The sequence below is a fragment of the Lytechinus variegatus genome, chromosome 5, assembly GCF_018143015.1.
Source record: "Lytechinus variegatus isolate NC3 chromosome 5, Lvar_3.0, whole genome shotgun sequence".
In the NCBI taxonomy this organism is placed as follows: domain Eukaryota; kingdom Metazoa; phylum Echinodermata; class Echinoidea; order Temnopleuroida; family Toxopneustidae; genus Lytechinus; species Lytechinus variegatus.
The window spans coordinates 2081884-2102772 of NC_054744.1; the positions used below are offsets into that span (position 1 = coordinate 2081884).

General features: G+C 37.8%; 1 protein-coding gene across 1 annotated transcript; it reads left to right on the forward strand.

Moving 5' to 3' along the window:
- The first annotated feature begins 6834 nt into the window (after positions 1–6834).
- On the forward strand, positions 6835–19229 carry LOC121415045 (scavenger receptor cysteine-rich domain superfamily protein-like). The gene is made up of 9 exons (XM_041608117.1): positions 6835–7237; positions 8003–8122; positions 9332–9550; positions 10017–10370; positions 13780–14118; positions 14866–15186; positions 15722–16045; positions 16961–17287; positions 18750–19229. Exons 1-9 carry the CDS (start codon positions 7069–7071, stop codon positions 18899–18901), a joined length of 2325 nt encoding a protein of 774 aa, XP_041464051.1. The 5' UTR covers positions 6835–7068; the 3' UTR covers positions 18902–19229.
- The last annotated feature ends 1660 nt before the right edge of the window (positions 19230–20889 follow it).

Below are 20889 nucleotides of genomic sequence, written 5' to 3' on the forward strand. Positions count from 1 at the left end.
TTTAAAGCAGAACGTGTCTTACAATATGCCTATTTTTATTATTCATTTATCCATGGACATGCAATGAATGATTTATAAGCGACGTCCTCGATAATTCAAATTACTTGATTTTTGCATCTTATGGAGGTAGAGTGGAGGGAGAAAGAATAAGGAAAGAAGAAAGAGTTAAAAAAGGATAGAAGAGAGAGAGAGGGTAAGAGCGCTAAGGATCGGAGAGGGGGGAAGGGAACAAATACTGGATGCGAGAATTCAGAAGAGATTCTTATTTTTATACTCCCACTCAATTAACCTAACTTTTAATCGTGTTCTATATACTACTATGAAATCAAACTATAGTTCTATTACCCCCCCCCCCCGCGCCCATTAGCTCCACTTTAAGGCCTGGTTACACTGCCCGAGCGTTGTTGGAGCGGTAGGGAGAGAGGGTCGAATTTCGCTCACAAAATTGGGGGAAAAATCGAGAACAAAAATCGAAAAAAACAAAAAAAAACAATTGAAATCGAAAATGGTGAACGGTAGCGAGCGGTTATTATTTTTTTTCTCTCCCCTCCATGACCGCTCCAACAACGCTCGGGCGGTGTGACCAGGCCTTTAATTATACTTGATCGATTAATACAAAACAGATGTTTGAAAGAATTATTTATGTATGCCTATATACTACTATGTAATAATACACCGCCCTTTCACACGGTTAAAAAAAATCGTAGTTTGAATGATGATTCCAATGAAAAAAGATTACGAATTCTTAGCACCTGTCAAACCAATCGAGAATCACGAACGCTAATCACAAACACGAATTCAAATTCTACTCCAGAGGTGAATTCCAGTAAAGTTTCATTCAAATCGCGTCACGAATTTTACGTGTGAAAGGCTCGACCTTCAAAACATCTTTTGGGGGCGGAGCTTACGTGTCCTTTCAAGCACTTCCATAGATAATACTATTGACATGCACTCATCATATCAATGCAGTGCTCTGATGGATAAGTCACCGAGGACACACACCTCCTTCGCTCGGGAATTCGAATTCAAATCAAAGTTTTCGAGAGAGCGTGTGAAAGGTCCGATTATTCTAAAGACGAATGACAATCATCAATACAATGATGATTCAAGATTCAAGAATAAAAAGGCCCTAAGTTTAAAGTCAGGAAGTTTGCATTCTCCTCTTATTTTCATTCACAGTTCGATCGCCGTCACATATTAAATGCCTTGAGTGTGTGTCTTTTTTTTTCTTTTATCGCATCTTTTTTTGCCCGCCAAACTCACATCAAGAAGATGATTCTCTTTTTATTTTCATTCACAGTTCGATCGCCGTCACATATTAAATGCCTTGAGTGTGTGTCTTTTTTTTCTTTTATCGCATTTTTTTTGCCCGCCAAACTCACATCAAGAAGATGATTCTCTTTTTATTTTCAATCACAGTATGATCAATGTCGCAGAACCCTGTGGTTTTTTGTTGTTGTTTTCTTTGGTCAGAATTGTAGCATTTTCGCTTTGAATAGATACCGCCATTTTTCGTCAAACTGACATGAAGAAGATAATTATCTTTTTATTTATATGTTTATTCAGAGTGTGATCAATGCCACATGTCCCTGTCTGTTTATTGTTTGTTTGTTTTTTTTTGGTCTAATTAGTCGTATTTCCTATCTGAATAGACAATATCCTGTCTTAGCCGAACTCATCATTTTAGTTATATCAGTTACAGGAGACCGGAAATTTACATCTCTCTCCCATTTAAAAACCTTTCCTTCGTAATATTTCCGTGAGCCCCATTATGCAGTCAATGTCATTTCGCTCGCTTGAACTATTACTGTATCTTCAATCATTTAGCTTCGTGTATTCATCTTCATTTTCTTTTTATACGGGCATGAAAGCACAATTGGGGTATCACAGTGGGAGGTGGCAGTGGCGATTTTAAGTAGTGAAGAAAATGAGAGAGAAAAAAAAGGAACTGGGATTTTAAAGAAGTGACAAAAGGAGAAAGAAAACAAAAGAAGGAAATGGGGAATGGAAATGAATATAATATTACATGACGTCCATTTAAGTTGATTATATCGGCTCCTCCCCTGAATAAGGGGAGGGGGGGGGGGATTGGGTCGCTTCGGTTTACCAGCACATATAGTTTTTTTTTTTAATTTATGTATACCAGCACATATAATTATGTAAAGGTTGACATTCTCCTTCACATTTTTAAGCGAGCTGTCAAAGCATTAATATATATGGGGGGGTTAAGATCGAGAGATAAATAAGCTATAATTCTCCTTCAGAAGTCCTTTTCTTTCTTTATAGTTTTAATTTTGAACGAGTAATTCGGTCTTTAATCGTTCCAAACGATGTTTCTGTGGTATGACGAAAAAAATATCTGGAGGAATATAAGATTAATGGGTTTTTTTATTGGACTACTGCATTTATGGGCGCTTCGTGGTCTAGTGGTTCTGACTCTCGCCTTTCAAACAGAGGGTCGTGGATTCAAATCCTCGCCATAGCGTGTTTTCCTTCAGCAAGATATTTATCCACATTGTGCTGCACTCGACCCAGGTGATGTGAAAGTGTACCCTACAGGATTAATTCCTTGAATGCACTGAGCGCCGCTAATGATAGCTTAGCTATAGCCGGGGTAATAATATCAAGTGCTATATAAATTCAGCTATTATTTTAATTGTTATTATTTTTTTATTACTATTATTATTATTATCATTATTATTATTATTATTCCCATACAGACTCTCTACTTTGTACTGTTTTTTTTTGGGGGGGTATGATTTGATATAACATCATGTTATTGTATTTTATGTATAACATTACATTTAAAATTATTTTGCATTTGCTTTTTATTTGGAAATAAAATAGTAGTCTTGAATATTGAAAAAAAAATCAAAAGATATTGCATTCTAAATACGCCCCAATCAAACTGGAATCTATTAGGTTTATATCCATTTTCTATTATTCAACAAAATCTACGTATCTTGACTTGAATCATATTGTGCTTATAATGTAACCACGAAATATCTAGCATAATACTTCAAAATGAGTTAAAGATTAGGGTCATCCTTTACAATATATCAAAAGTTAAAACTATCAGGAGACTTACACACACTTGTTCTTAATATGATATTTTAGAGATGTAACTTCATCTATTTGGTCATGATTTTGATTTGTTTTCTGATGACAATAGGTGTGCCGGTTGAGTCCGCGTACGTAATCAGCTAATGACACATGCTTTTAATCTTATCGGGCTGTAATTAACTCTAATTGCTCAACATAAAAGGCGTTATTTTTTATCAACCATAGAACCTATCAAATTTGTTTGTGCCCAGTATGCTTAGTTTTAACAATTTAATCACATCGAACAAAATCCCCATTACTACAGTGGCAGTCACCACTAATGTTTGTCAATATCAAAAAAGAAATCTGATTGCATTATTGATCATTTTTTAAATATTCTGAATTTTCATTTTACTTAATTGTGTATTGATTAGGTCTCGTAAATGTAGAAATAACCGAGGAGCACAATTTCTTGAAATTGTATATCAAATAAACTTTTGTGTCAGAACACGTCTATATGTGTTTACATGGTTTACATGGTTTATGTCATATCTTAGCAAAAGAAAATAATAATGTTAATATCCAAAATACTAAGTCAAGATGTGGCTAATAGGTTCGATTCCTGGGACCTTTTTATTTGCCATTATGATGAATGGTCTTCCCAATTATGTATAAGTAAAGGAGAGGTTTATCTGTATTCAGATGACACCGTGATCTCCGACTTTGGAAACACTCCATCAGATCCAACTTAATAATGTAATGCATGCATGAAGTTAACAAAATGGGTAGATAGAGATAAGCTGGTAAGGTAAGGGGAAAAAAAGAGGGAAAAGGAGAAAATACAAAATGTGAGAAAGAACAAATCATCCTGAAAAACTGGTGAATACGTGAGAAAAAGGAAATAATTTAGGAGATGACAAAATGAAAGGGGAATTTATGGCGGGAACGGAAAGAAATATACAAAAAGAAATGGGAAATAAAGGTAAAATGGAATGATCTAAAATGCTAGGGGAAAAGCTGAGTTCAAAATAAACAAATTGAAAAAAAATCAAAAGGATTGAAAACAATGAACGGGAAGGGAAAAAAATATGAAGTCTATAAAGGCTTGCTAAATATACTATACAGTCTGGTTTTCTATCCCCTTTCCTTTCGAGGCCTCCATCATTTTCAAGCTCCAAGCTTAAGATGGAGGTCTCCCACATTTCTAGAAATATATATATGTTCAGTAATTAAAGAAAAATGTATGCATAGATATCATTTTCACAGTACAGTTAATATTTTATGTTTATGTACATTATTCATTATGTTTGAAAAAATATTTGCCGATTATGTAATATTGAAAAAATTATACTTGTATATACATTGCTTTTGTTTTGAAATGTGGAAATAAAATAAATCAAATAAAAAAATAAATCTCATGCATTTAGAACAAAAAAATGGCTCCGGAGGTACCACCCGAGCATCGCCTATATCCTTAACCAAGGACCATATAGACATACCCCTTTAATGACGTAATTAGAATTTAATTTTCAAAGAGCAAAACATTTTTGTGCTCCCTCCCGACTTTTAGACATTTTCCCACATTTCCCATATTGTGCCCCTCAAAATATTTGGTTTATTAAGCAACTGCGTTAAAGTTGTCTTGTAAAACCCATGCATACCCGTGATTGAAACAGCGGACAGCTTTAAAATGGCTGAATCTCAAGAGTTTCCGGAAGCTCCGTACCCAGCCCCCACCCACATTGTATTGGCGTTCAATTTTTATTGGAAGGGTTTGGGGGCATAGGCCAAACAATTTCTCTAATACCCCTTTCATAGTGAGAGCCGAAGTGGAGTTAGTCCGGAGTCCAGGAGGAGTTACTCCACTTTGGAGGGCAATATGAAAATTCTGAGATTAGTTCGATCCGGATTCAAAGCGGAGTACTCAACCCACTTCGAGAAGAGGGTTACAAACGGAGTTACTCCGCACCGGAAATGCGGTATGCGCTTATCGCTGTGATCTCGCCACACGTATGGCGCGAACTCGCTTGGAAACCATGGCAACGACTGCGGATACACCGCTGCGGTGCTTGCCAATATGAAAGGGGGTTTAAAGTCGGTCCGCAGTACAAGCGTATAAACTCAATCCGGAGTTATTCCGGAGTAACTCCACTTCGCCTTCAGTATGAAAACGGTAGAAGTGGGTTGAGTTCTCCGCTTTGAATCCGGATCGAACTAATCACAGAATTTTCATATTGCCCTCCAAAGTGGAGTAACTCCTCCTGGACTCCGGACTAACTCCACTTCTGCTCTTACAATGAAAGGGGTACAAGACCATGAAGCCCAAGAACATTAAAAAGAACAGGAGAGAAGAAAGAAAAGGAAAGAAAAGTGTAAGATTACTTTATGAATATCATGTCAAAATCAGTGGTGGGGGGATCGGGGCTCTTGCTCCCCCTAAAAAAAAATCCCCGACCCCCAAAAATGGAAATTAAAGGAAGGAGAGAAGAGTGAAAATTATATTATTTTCTTAATATTATTTCAAAATCGATCACAAAATTTGATTTTGTAATAAAAATTGCCGATTTTTTGCTCGCTAGCAACGTTTTATAAATTTTGCCTGATTCACCATATTCCCCACATATTTTTATTTTCTCACTCACTTCGCTCGCTGGGGAGGTTTTTTATTTAAAACCTTTCACCACTCGCTCCATGCTGTGTGCTCCCTCTATTTTTCAAACTCTTCATGCTACTCCCACATAGAGAGCTTTGCCCTAAAACTTTTGTTTAAACTTTTTGGCATCCCCCGATCCCTGTTACGCCCCCTGACAGGGAGAGAGAGTGGGAGGGAGAGAAAGAGAGAGAGAGAGAGGGGGGGGGGCCCTCATTTTAGTCACCATGACAAAGAAGCTAAACTTTATACACTGATCCTGTTAATTCGTCATGATCAAAGTACGAAATATATCAATAATTAACGTACTGACAAACAATTTATCATAGATAAAAATTATTCATCAAACATGCATGAGCGTATATAAGACGAAAATGGTTTCATGAGCCACGGTTATTTTTTCATGATAACGTATACTTCATTATCAAGAAATATGAATATCCTTTGCATGCTCATAGCGATGGTGATGATTAATATCTTCCAGACACACAGGGTAGAAGCAGAGACTGGTGAGTAGACACAATATTTTCAAATCAGTTCTTCATTTCATGGGGGCATAGGGCCGTGGTCCCATTACTTTTACGACCAAGTAAACATTGAGAAATCGAAAAATTATATTGTTATCTGAATTATGTGTTAAAATAATATCATATTGCCATGTTATAAGGTTCGCTTGTTCGGAGACTTTAGAATATCTACGCAATGTATGGTCTTCTCAAAAATTTGGGCTCAATATGCTATTGATTACAATTTATTGCTATTAGAAGAGACTCCATTTTGAATATAAGCATCGACCCCATTGGAAATGAGTCACGTCAGCTTAAGGTATTTGAATACAAATTTTTATCTGGACTTGTTTGATCGTGCCTGGCGAATAAAGTCCATCAAAATCAATTTTGATTGATAAATCAATCCATCAATGAATGAATGAATGAATGAATCAACCAACCAGTCAGTCAATCAATCAATCAATCAATCAACCATTTACTCAATCGATCGATCGATCAATGAATGAATGAATGAATCAACCAACCAACCAACAAACCAACCAACCAACAAACCAACCAACCAATCAATCAATCAAACCCATCCTTATTTCTTAATGAGTTTCCAAATTCTACAGGGTGTATGTTTAGTAGGCACATGATGAAAGAGAAAAGATATTTTCATTTGGCATTCTGTATTACTGGAACATTTCAGAGGGCGACGTCCGACTCGTTGACGGTTCAAACGCGTACGAAGGGCGAGTCGAAGTCTTCTCTGGAGGACGATGGGGTACTGTCTGTGGTCGTCTGTTCGATGAAGCGGAAGGACGGGTCGTGTGCCACCAACTCGGCCTCGGGAGCGTGGCGTTGAGTTGGAAACCCGTTTCTGTCATGTACGATGCGTATTTTGGCGGGAATGCTAATCTACCTATAAATCTTGCTGATGCGAGATGTGTCGGTGTAGAGGATCGTCTGACTGTTTGCGATGGTACATGGGGAGACGATGTAGAAGAATGCGATCATTCACAAGATGTCGGGATCATATGCTCGTATGGAAATGGTAAGAAATCTTCTATTCTTTTAAACAGGAGTTGGATGTGCTTAGCAGGGAAGTTACTGATCAAGGGAGTTGTCCCGCCAGATTAAATTCTAAGACGACCAGTGTGATGCACTGCCTTGTAGGGGGGAAATCGAACAAAAAAATGACCAAATTATGATATTGAATTTTGGGCGCAAAGTGAAAACGAAAATCGACAACTTTGTATGTTTAATATTACTATTATGCCCAGTTAAGTGGTTTTATAGTGGTTTCCAGTGCTTTTTAAAACTTAAAACAAAGTTTTTATTTGGTTTTAATGATTTTGTGTGACAAATCACATATAAACAATACAAGTAATAAAAAAATATATAAGAAAAAAATGAGCAGCATAAAGATTAGTTTACATTAGAAAACGTATCGCAAATCAACAAATGATAAGTGGTAAACAATATTTTAATTTGCTATAATGAATTTGTCAGGTTGTCCAAATTATTGGGGGGGGGGCAAAACGACATCCCCCTCCTTTCTTTCCCTTCTCAACTCCCCTCTCTACATTTTATTTTAACTTGCAATAAGTGAATTTTGTTGAGAGTGAGAGATCAACTAAATCTTTCATATTGATAGCGTCTAAGATCGTTCAAATTGCTTTGTGTTTTCTTTGTCATACTTCCAAATAAAGAAAAACGCTTATAAGACTGACCAATAACATAATCTCTATAGTAGAAACGCGTTTTCCATTAGGTTTTACTACCATCTTTATTATCGTTTTGTTTGATGACCCTTTAGAAACGGAAGGAGATATCCGATTAATCGGAGCTGGTGTTGGTATCGAATCAGAAGGTCGAGTTCAAATATTACGTCACAATGAGTGGGGTACTATCTGTCATTACTCATGGGATCTGAAAGGTATGTAATATGAAGTGTATCCTCAATAATTGTTATTGATTGTTACAGGTTAAACCGTTCTGGAATGCCACTGTGCCACGATTGTCATCCCCAATGAATTTCATTTGTAGAATGTGAAAGCACACTTGTAAGATAAAATGTATGTGTAGAAAGAAAGACGAATAAATATCTTATCTTATCTTAAGATCGTCTTTACGTTATCGGAACTCCGTTATCCCGAATTCTATACATATCAGATGTAACACAATGTCATATTCTTCGATTTCTTCCTTCTTCTTATATTCTCCTTCCTCCTCTCTTTCCCCTCCTCTTCTTTTTGGTCTCCTTCTTCTACTTCTTCTCTTCCTTCCGTTTCTTTATTTCCTTCTTTTTATTTCCTTCCCTCTAACTTACTTTCACTATTGTCTTATACAAGCATTATTTACACGTATATACTTTTTCTTCTACATCTGTTGTTTTCGAAGCTTTACGATGGATAATGTTTTAGGGATATTAAAGTAATTGCAGAGAGTTATTAATTATTTTGTTAGTGTACACTTTTCAATATTATCATGATATACTGTATTTTTCATCTTTGAGTGTACTTAAAGCCATTGGAAACTAAATATCCTGAAATGCATACATTGACCAATAAAAGAATCTTGAATCTTTGATCTTGAATTAGTAAGATTTCCCCGTTGTATTACAGTATATAACCAGTAAGGGAGTTTGCGATCAGGATAAGTCAGAAATGATCTGCATCGCTTTCTTATTAAGCGTTAATACTGTTTTAATGCCCCTCATTGGTGTAGTTCTTTCTTATTCCCTCTCTGATGTGTATCTATATGTTATTCCTGGATGATACCATTATTTCAATTGACAGGATGAAACAATATTTTCGAATGGTCAAAGAAGATGAGCCTTTTGTGATGATTCTCCACTTCTTTCTTTGATCGTATTTATTATTTCTTCGTCATGCACGGATATTTTGTTGATAATAGTTTGTAAATGCGTCATTGATACTGATCATTTTGAACAGAAATTCACATTGTTTTCATGCAAACTTTAATACATAGAACAAGAATGATCCAGTCGCTCACGCAAACAATCTTATCAAAACAACTCTCATTTGTCAAATGGAGATAATAAATACAAGTCTCTTTATCCTTTTCAAATCTGTCCTAAGTCAATTCATGGTAATTAATCGCATCTTTTTGCTGATTCTTATAGATGCCGATGTTGCTTGTCGCCAGTTGGGCTTCGAGATGGCCATCCTAGCGACCAGGAACTCCCTGTATGGAGGTGGAAACCTTGGACAGACGGTGATGTTGAGTAATGTAAGATGTAATGGAACAGAAGAACATCTTCTTGATTGTGAGAATGATGGATGGGGTGTCGAAGACTGTGAACTTCATCAGGAAGACGCAGGCATCGTATGTGAAAGTGAGGGTAAGTATGGCTATATTTGATATTTTGGAAGTGTTGGAAGCATTAGATATAATTGTTTTATTTCCGGATGCTTAATTATCTCAAACTACATTTAAATTCTATGCTTTAAATCTATACTTAATATTCATTTTCAGTCAACGATTTTTACCATGTTTCCATTATTCCTCATGCATATAGACCTATTGGTCTCAAGGAGAAAGGGTGGGGGTTAACCCCCCCCCCGAGCTCCCTAACATTAACCAAAAAGGGGTGATCAAAATCAATCAGAGAGCCTTCTGACGAAGGATCTACGGGAGGGGGAGGAGGTAGGACGCAGAACGTCTAAGCCCATCGTCATCATGACAAAGTGGTCAGTTATGTAATTATACATCATTTCATTAATGCCCGGTTGACACTTACACGCATTGTGGCGCCGGTCGCATTCAACATTTTTTGTTACATATCTTATTTCTTCCTTTATTTGTAGTTTTTGAAGGCACAATGCGACTTTCCGGGGAAGTTATCACCCAGGAAGGGTATCACCAAGGTTTACTCGAGATTTACCACGGAGGTAGTTGGGGTACCGTCTGCATGGACGAGTCCTTTTTGAACACCGAAGCCGTGGTCGCTTGCCGCCATCTTGGTTTCAATAGGGTTGCACGATTCGGGTTCACCCCCACCTCTGGATCGGGCGTCATTAAATTGGATCAAGTGAGCTGTTATGGATACGAGCTGACACTTGGTAACTGTCGCCATGGTGTCTGGGGTAACCCTTCACCATCGTGTACCTCTGATACGAATGTCCAGACAAATGTACTGTTGACTTGTTTTAATGAACCAGGTGAGATTTTTTTTATATGTGTTCTTCATTACAACATCCTTTGCGACAACCCATCATTTCACCCACATTCTATACTTCTTATATTTGTTTATATATTAATATATTTTCAGATTTACGATATACTTTAAGTATCGCATGAATAGCCTTTGGAAGCTTATGAGGGCGTCGTGATCTAGTTGTTAAGACTCTCATACTTCAATCTGAGGGACGTGGGTTCGATTCCCAGCCATGGCGTGTTTTCCTTTTGCAAGAAACTTACCCACATGCACTCAACCTAGGTGAGGTGATATGGGTATCCGGTAGGCAGAAATTCTTCGAATGCCAGAGCGCCCGTTAGTCAGCACGGGTAATAATAGCAGTGCTTTGCATCCTAAAGCGATTTAGAAATCCAGCAATTGTAATTATCATTATTATTTTAAGTCCTAGCTAGAATATAAGATGAAGGGCCATTGAAGCTCGGAAAATCGACCTATTCGGGACGGAAAACAAATGAGGACTTGTTGAAACTTGGCAGTAGACTTGATTGGGACAAGAAAACGTGATGAGGACTTGTTGAAATTCGGCAGTAGACTTGATTGGGACAAGAAAACGTGATGAGGAGAATGAGGACTTGTTGAAACTTGGCATTAGACTTGATTGGGACAAGAAATCGTGATGAGGACTTGTTGAAACTTGGCAGTAGACTTGATTGGGACAAGAAAACGTGATGAGGACTTGTTGAAACTTGGCAGTAGACTTGATTGGGACAAGAAAACGTGATGAGGACTTATTGAAACTTGGCAGTAGACTTGATTGGGACAAGAAAACGTGATGAGGACTTGTTGAAACTTGGCAGTAGACTTGATTCGGACAAGAAAACGTGATGGGGACGTGTTGAAACTTGGCAGTAGACTTGATTGGGACAAGAAAACGTGATGAGGACTTGTTGAAATTCGGCAGTAGACTTGATTGGGACAAGAAAACGTGATGAGGAGAATGAGGACTTGTTGAAACTTGGCATTAGACTTGATTGGGACAAGAAATCGTGATGAGGACTTGTTGAAACTTGGCAGTAGACTTGATTGGGACAAGAAAACGTGATGAGGACTTATTGAAACTTGGCAGTAGACTTGATTGGGACAAGAAAACGTGATGAGGACTTGTTGAAACTTGGCAGTAGACTTGATTCGGACAAGAAAACGTGATGGGGACGTGTTGAAACTTGGCAGTAGACTTGATTGGGACAAGAAAACGTGATGAGGACTTGTTGAAACTTGGCAGTAGACTTGATTGGGACAAGAAAACGTGATGAGGACTTGTTGAAACTTGGCATTAGACTTGATTGGGACAAGAAATCGTGATGAGGACTTGTTGAAACTTGGCAGTAGACTTGATTGGGACAAGAAAACGTGATGAGGACTTGTTGAAACTTGGCATTAGACTTGATTGGGACAAGAAATCGTGATGAGGACTTGTTGAAACTTGGCAGTAGACTTGATTGGGACAAGAAAACGTGATGAGGACTTGTTGAAACTTGGCAGTAGACTTGATTGGGACAAGAAAACGTGATGAGGACTTATTGAAACTTGGCATTAGACTTGATTGGGACAAGAAATCGTGATGAGGACTTGTTGAAACTTGGCAGTAGACTTGATTGGGACAAGAAAACGTGATGAGGACTTGTTGAAACTTGGCATTAGACTTGATTGGGACAAGAAATCGTGATGAGGACTTGTTGAAACTTGGCAGTAGACTTGATTCGGACAAGAAAACGTGATGGGGACGTGTTGAAACTTGGCAGTAGACTTGATTGGGACAAGAAAACGTGATGAGGACTTGTTGAAACTTGGCAGTAGACTTGATTGGGACAAGAAAACGTGATGAGGACTTGTTGAAACTTGGCATTAGACTTGATTGGGACAAGAAATCGTGATGAGGACTTGTTGAAACTTGGCAGTAGACTTGATTGGGACAAGAAAACGTGATGAGGACTTGTTGAAACTTGGCAGTAGACTTGATTGGGACAAGAAATCGTGATGAGGACTTGTTGAAACTTGGCAGTAGACTTGATTGGGACAAGAAAACGTGATGAGGACTTGTTGAAACTTGGCAGTAGACTTGATTGGGACAAGAAAACGTGATGGGGACGTGTTGAAACTTGGCAGTAGACTTGATTGGGACAAGAAAACGTGATGAGGACTTGTTGAAACTTGGCAGTAGACTTGATTGGGACAAGAAAACGTGATGAGGACTTGCTGAAACTTGGCATTAGACTTGATTGGGACAAGAAATCGTGATGAGGACTTGTTGAAACTTGGCAGTAGACTTGATTGGGACAAGAAAACGTGATGAGGACTTGTTGAAACTTGGCAGTTGACTTGATTGGGACAAGAAATCGTGATGAGGACTTGTTGAAACTTGGCAGTAGACTTGATTGGGACAAGAAAACGTGATGGGGACTTGTTGAAACTTGGCAGTAGACTTGATTGGGACAAGAAAGCGTGATGAGGACTTGTTGAAACTTGGCAGTAGACTTGATTGGGACAAAAATACATGATGACGACTTGTTGAAACTCGAAAAGTCTACTTGCTTGGGAGGTAAAGAAAATATGACAATTTTTTTTAAACTTGGAAAGTCAGCTTGCTCGGGGCAAGAAGAGAGGATGGCGAGTTGAAACTCAAAAAGTCGACTTTTTAGGGATAGAAGACGTTGACACCTTGGGAAGTCAACTTGTTTGGGACAAGAACAAAAATGGCGACTTATTGAAACCAGGCACGTGGGCTAGTTTGGGATGAGAGGACAATATTTCAATTAGTTCGATAAATCCAAACTATATCACTATTGTAACCACGTATTGGTATTTATATTCATATATCTATAGTTATATATATATATGAATCAGTGATGTACATCATATGGTCGGGATGAGAGAGATGATGACGTCATCCCTCACTTTTTCTTATGAATCAAACACAGTCTAATAATAATAATAATCGCGTTACCGAGTTGCCTTAATTCGTCACCCTGTCTTCTTGTCTCAAACAAGTAGACTTGCCGAGTTCCATAAACTCGTCACCTTATCTTCTTGTCCCAACAGATACGCTTGCCCAGTTCCAACAACTCGTTATCTTGTCTTTCATTCCCAAACAAATTGACTTGCCGAGTTCCAACATCTTGTCTTCTCGTCATTTAACCCGTTTTTTCATCCCGTCATCTAGTTGGCAGTAAAAGCTTCCATACTAGATTATAGGCGCCACTTTTCTGACCGAGGCGGCGGTGGCACTGTCAGGTAGATGAACTCTGATAACTTATAACCAATGTCATGTTTTGGAATGATTATCAGGTAAAGACATGGGTAATGGAAAATGCCCGTGAAAATGAATACAGCTTTGATAGTTTTAACGAGTGTGATGTTTTCTTTCAAACTAGCCACACATGGTGACGTTCGCCTTGTTGATGGGTTTACTGTCTCGCAGGGACGTGCTGAATATTACGACGAATATGAAGAACATTGGTCAACCATCTGCAGCTCAACGAGCATGAAGAGCGATATGGAGATCGCGAACGTCGTGTGTCGACAACTCGGCTACCTGGCCGCCAGCGAATCGTTCGGACGGTCATACTTTGGCCCTGGTTCGACTGATCAGCCCATTGACGTTGTGCGTTGTAATGGTTTCGAGGCGGCTTTTAAAGATTGTGAACACGACCTCCAGAGCGGAGACTGTGAAGGGCATGAAAATGATATTGGTGTTGTCTGCACTGATCAAGGTATGGATGACATATCAAGTAATTTCTTGATTTTTTTACCCTTTAAGACGATCCCTTATCGGTTGCTGTAAAACTCCGAAATTCGAGGAGTTCCCCTCCTTCCCGATCGCCAACCCATATTTGGAAAAATCTGTCTCAGTAGATGTCAACTTTTATAGAGTAGCATTCATTAATTAAGAAAGATTCTTGAAAGACATGTCAGCAAGTTTGAGGATGGGACTTGTAGGACTAAAAGATGATTGCAGTTCCTAGGTTACAACTATGGTAACTTTGCCATTATGGCAAATACCATGGTAACAAGGATCAGTAGCCAATCACAATCAAGGTTCCATGGCAGTTACAATAATGAAAAAGTTACCTTAATTATTCTCCATCAAACGGACCCCTAGACAGCTTCAAGAGAAACTTTTCCCACCATATGCCATAGAAGCCCAATAGTATATACGTCATGTATTTTTCATTCTCTCTCATTGAGGGAATGACGACATTACTATATATTATTTACTTTTGAATATCTAGGTTGAACAACGTCTTGATACGTGATGACGATTCCGGGAAATACGATTAAAAGTTAGTCAATTATGAATATAGGTTTTTTTAACTACAAAGTGCTCAGTACCTAATTAATATGTAATCTAATCTAATTCACCATTTCAGATGTAATCCATTACTGCTTATTGTTCCTTGAAAATACAAATACTACATACTACAACCATGCATGATGATCAATGATAATTTTATCTGCAGTTTACGAAGGGATCGTCCGTCTAGTGGATGGGTCGGACTACACCAAGGGTCGACTTGAGATCTACCACGGCGATCGATGGGGTACAATCTGCAACACTAGCTGGACTGGGGACGATGCTGCGGTTGCTTGCAGGGAAATGGGATTGGGAAATGTCAAGTATGCTTATGAGAATTATGGACCAGGCAATGGACCGGTACATCTAGATGACGTAGGATGTCGGGGTACCGAAGTAAACCTGACGAACTGCCAGAAGAGCGATTGGGGAGTGAGCGAATGTGGACACGACCAGGATGTCGGTCTATCTTGTTTTCTTTTTAAAGGTAAAATCTTAATAGCACGAAAGGCATATCGAATGTTCAACCCACAAAATATGTTTTGTCTGAGTTTTTTTAATGGCGCCTGTGGTTTTCATCCGATCAAAATCTAGGAAAGATATGAAGATCTGACAATTGCCAGACGAGAATTATGGATGTAATGCTCTCCAGGACATTCATAGCGTCTTTTGCATGCGATGTCTTTTTTTTTTTTTTTTTTACTTCTTGGCATGCTTGGGAAATATCTTTTCATGTAGGCCTACTTCGCGTTAGTTTTAATGGAAAGTTAACGTTTGTTTTGATTGGTCACGCTTTATTGATTCGATTAAGGGGTATGAATTCGCAGGATGAACGCGGATATCATTTAAATTCATAATATTCATGTAAGACGACATCTCATTAAATTTGAAAGGCCTATCCTGACTCTGTACATTACAAAAAGGGTTGATCTGGGTATATTCGAGCGGTTAGTTTTCAGTGTGTTTAAGCTAACAAATATTCTTTATGTTATTTAAGATTCGGTCACACTTTTCTTTTCCAGAGCCAGAAACGGCTGAAGTTCGCCTAACGGGTGGTTCGAGTTACAAAGAGGGGAGATTAGAGTTTTACAGTCGTGAAGATACTTGGTACAGCGTCTGCAAAGACGAGTCCTGGGGTCCAGCCGAGGCGCAGGTTGTCTGTAATGTACTTGAACTCGAACTCGAATCCGGAGACGTGGATTTCGGACCCGCCCTTTATCCGGGAATGATAAGCAACGTTGATTGTACAGGAACAGAGAGTGATTTTGATTTCTGCTATTATTACATCGAGAATAATGATTGTGGAGCAGAAAATACGGTTGGAATCGTATGCAAAGATGTACCAGGTACTCAATTTTAGTCGCTTGGCAAGAAAAAAAGAAAGTAAGAAGGAAAAGGCTCGGGGAAAACAAAAGGGAAAGATATCATTATACACTCCATTTCCTTTAAACAAGAAATGCGCAAAGTGACATTCTTTCATTAAAAAAATGAAAGCATGAAATAACGTATCTTTTTATCCCCTTGCTTAGTAGAATCCTATGACAAACTGTTTATACTAGGCCTATCATCAAGTAACTTTATCATGAAAAAGATGTCATCGAGATTCGATCAAGACACATGGGGTGGCCACGCACCTATGCTTTTTGATGGAGGGGGTGGGTGGGGTAAGTAAAGTTAAACAGAGGGTGCAAAGAGAAGAAAAGGGGGAGGAAGGAGAAAGAGAGGACGGAGAACGGTATAAAAAGTCTGGGAAGAGTGACTCTATAATACATTTATATTTCATTATGAGAAAACAATATGGCGTAACCATCAAGTCGTCTAGCTTGCCCACCACTTATTATAGTAGCTGGCGCATCTACTGGTTTCGGTGAAGGTAAAACCTATTATTTTATCTCCAATGATGACACCTCAAAGCTAACTCCCATGGTTAACGTTCCCATCTTTCAAAGTCATGAGATTCTCTTTTAATTTACTGCACCCGCACCTGCACCTGCATTGCACCCACTTCATCAATGAAGAAATTTATATACCATTTTACGAGACCGCCATCATTTTCAAGCTCACGATGGCGGTCTCCTGCATTCGTTTAAACTGTTATTTTCTTTTCATTGAATATTGCGTCTTGTTAATATATATTTTTCATTGCTTTGCTATGACTATTGCTTAAATTGCTTTGTAAAACTTAATTGTATCACCTAGATGTAATGTTGCATATGATGAGTGCAAAAAGAAAATAAAATCAATAAATCAATTAATTTCAGTTCCTCCATCGGAAGGGGATGTACGGCTACGAGATGGGGAAACCTTCGATGAGGGTAAACTTGAGATATACCACAATGGCGTGTGGGGGTACATCTGCAGGACCAACTGGAAAAAAAGTGAAGCTAAAGTTGCATGCCGACAACTGGGCTATGATCATGTCAGTAAAGTCAACATCTATACGAACTATATTTCTAGGCCTGTTCATCTGGATCAGGTAGAATGTGTCGGTTACGAGGAAAGGTTGACTGATTGTTACTATACACCTTGGGGTGATGTCAGCTGTTCTCCGTCGTATGGAGTTGGAATTGCCTGCTCAGAAGATCCAGGTAGGTCGTTTTTCAGGTTTAGAATCAGTTTCAGTTTATTACTTATTTCACAAAAAACAAGATTTTGTGATTCGTGTCTAAGTAAATATTGTGTTGATATCGGGTGGGTGTTTCATAAAGTTCGTAAGTAACTTAAAGTGATTGGTAAACATTGGTTTGACTTTTTAAAAATCTGAGCTAGAAGGTCACACTTGTCACCTGTGTTTGTGATATGTTACAAAAATGAAGCCCAGAAAAAATTGCGTTCGAAAATAATTATTTAGTGTTTCAAAAATTGAAATATAAAGTGACCGGAAACACTATCTTAATTTCATCCCATACAGTTATGTGTACTATTTAGGCATCTATAAGACGCCTATTTACAAAATCGGGGTTGCCTTGCAGTTTTAGCTTTTCTTCTCAATAATGGTTGTTTTCAGGGTTTATTAGTTCTAATACATGCATCTTGGTTTGAGAATTTTTTAAATCGGCTGCTCACAAAGTTAAACAATACCTTTAAGAACGACTGGTGATCCTTTTTTTGTGGTAAATGGTAAACACCAAAATGTTCTATGGCGATGGTTTAGTGCGTAAAAAACGTTCACCAGTCGTTCTGAAAGTCGCTCTTAACTTACCAACTTATGAAACACCCCCGGGTTGGTAATGTCTTAATGAATATTCCTTACTTACCTGAGTGGGCTATTTTTGCCGGGAGGGGGGGGGGAGAATTGCCCCCTTAAGGTCTCGACCGTGGATGGCGCGATCACGAAGAAAATTTGCACGATCGAGGATGACATGGATGACTTGCACTAAATCCACATATTTTTATTTCATGGGAATTGATTATGGTAATTTATGCTGGAAATCATACTTTTTGCTCTAATTCACTAATTACAGTTCCTAAAAAGCATATTTTGGGACGAAAATTTTCTTTGGAGCATTTCTAACAATTGTACCGGTAAATGAAAAAAAAAATCTGGTACCTACCCGGACGTCACAGCAAGACTTGAAAGAAAAGTTCAGCGAGCGGCGCGGCGGTCAAAAAAAAAATCGCGAGGCGGGAAGGGGGGGGGGCTTTCGGTCAGTTAGGGTTAAGGGTCCGTTAATGAACTGATGGATAACTTACTACTACTACTACTAATAGTGGTAATAATGGTAGTATTATGCAATATTGTATAGCGCTTGATACAATTCTACTAGCGTTACATACTATTACCCCGGCTTTAGCGAGGCTACCCTGTGCGGTCGCTCAAACTTTTAAGGTATTCCTTTATACCGGAAATCCATATGCTACACCCGGATGAAGAGTGGCAAATATAGATAAACGCCTTGCCAAAGGACATGAGTGATGAGGTGGGATTCTAACCTTGTGGACCTTGTGATTCTATTATGTTTATCCGTTTACCTATTCGTTCATCTGATATATCTACTGCTAAATCTTTCCATTTCTTTTTATCTATTTATTTATTCATTTCTTTTCTAGTACAAGATCCTATTGAGGGATGGGCCATCGCTCTCATTGTAATCGTCTCTTTCCTGGTATTTGGCTTCGGAGCAAGCTCTATTGGATATATCCTATACAAGAAAAGGGCTATTACTGTTAACAGCGTTTCACAAAGTTATTCAGGGCAATAGGAAATAAAGAAAATAATAGCCATGGTAAAGGAGACAGAGGTGTTCCCTCCTGTGTTCAAGATCGTCTGCGAAGCATCGACTCCTTTTAAAACGTATGTTATTTACTTCTGAAATAACCACAATATATTGTGAAAGAGTAATATCAACTTCAATTTCCATCCATCACAGCAAATGGAATTATATTGTTGAATATTATTGTTTTCTTCTTTTCTGTACTTTACTTTTATCATGACCTTTTTCGTACTGTACATTTCTATGGGAAAAAAATGAACATGATTATATTATGAATACTAATGTATTTTGTATGTATTGAATGGTTTCTATAGAACATAATTGGAATAGGAAAAATGGAAAGGATATATATATATATACATATATATATATATATATATATATATATATATATATATATATATATATATATATATATATATATATATATATATATATATGAAAAAAGTGCAGTCAGACGCGTTTCTCATGTATTACACCCAGCGCACACTACACGATCCGTTGTGACTCTTTTTTCTTTTTACAAATCGCATTTTTAACAAAATATGAAAGTCCCAATAAGTAAAATTATTTCATTTGAAGTTCGGCGGAATGCTAAATTTCATAATCTGCTTTGCTGCAAGCCTTTTTGTCGGAATCCAAATCAGTTCAAGTCGCAGCCAATGATGACGGAATTTGATGTGCTTTTATTCCTAAAGGGGGGCTAGACATAAACTGAAATTTCGATTTTAATAATCATATACGACTATTTGGAACATTGAATGTTCAGTGTTGTTAAGATTTTACATATAGGCTGGGATGTTCATATCAACATGGACCTGGCCACGGAAGACTATATACACACTCTAAAAATATTGGGTATAAAATGCTTCATGAGGGTAATTGTGTCCAACCAGCATTTCCTTTGGGCATTCTTATTAATTTAGTGTGATGAAAATTTTGCCCCACCTAAAGTAATTGCTGCTTATTTTTTTAATTTACTGGACAATATGCTTCTCGCATTGGGTAAAATACTGCCCCAAATTGGTTGGACACATAATTACCCTCGTGCTGGTTAAAATCTTACCCAATTATTTTTTACAGCGTATTGTTACAAGTGTGCTGTGACAATGCTCAGCATTCCCAGTAACAATAGAATAATCATCGGTGGAAAGGGCCCTGCATTATGTTATTACAATAAATTGAAATTTTCATTTCTGTTATTCATATTTTGACTTGTTCCTACCTACATTGTAAATTCTGTGGAATAATATTCCATCTACAGTAAGAAGGGCGGCAACCTTGCAATCATTTATTTCATCTTATTGGAGAAACTGAAGATCTTATTCCAGGTTTTAAGACACAATTCGCTAAACTTTATTCTGTTTGTATCGTTCTAATTTTTTGTCCTTTGTTTTTTTCTTTTGTATGTGTTTAAATGTAGCAGGGCCCTCTGGGAGAACAGTGTACGTCACTGATGAGGCTACCCTGGATAAATAAGACTTTATAATAATAATAATAATAAATTTGTTTGAAATAAAGAAGAATAAATTCAATCAATCAAAACTCGGATCGTATAGGGTGCACTGGGCTTTCGAATCATGCTCAAGAATTCTTGAGTGGACAAGTCCACCCCCAACAAAATGTTGACTTGAATAAAAGGAGAAAAATTAAAATCCAATAAACATAACACTGAAAATTTCATCCAAATCGGATGTAAAATAAGAAGTTATTACATTTTAAATATTCGCTTAATTTCACAAAAATATATGCACATCCTGGTCGGTATGCAAATGAGGGGACTAATGACGTCACCCACTCACTATTTCTTTTGTATTTCATTATGAAATATGAAATATTTCAATTTTTTCCTCATCGTTATTTGAAGGAAAGATTTATTCCTCTCCGTGCATGTGGATAACGTTGTCTTAACATTATGTGGTTCAGTCACGTTGGTCATTAAAGCCAAATCTGTAAAAAAAAATAAGAATAGCGCT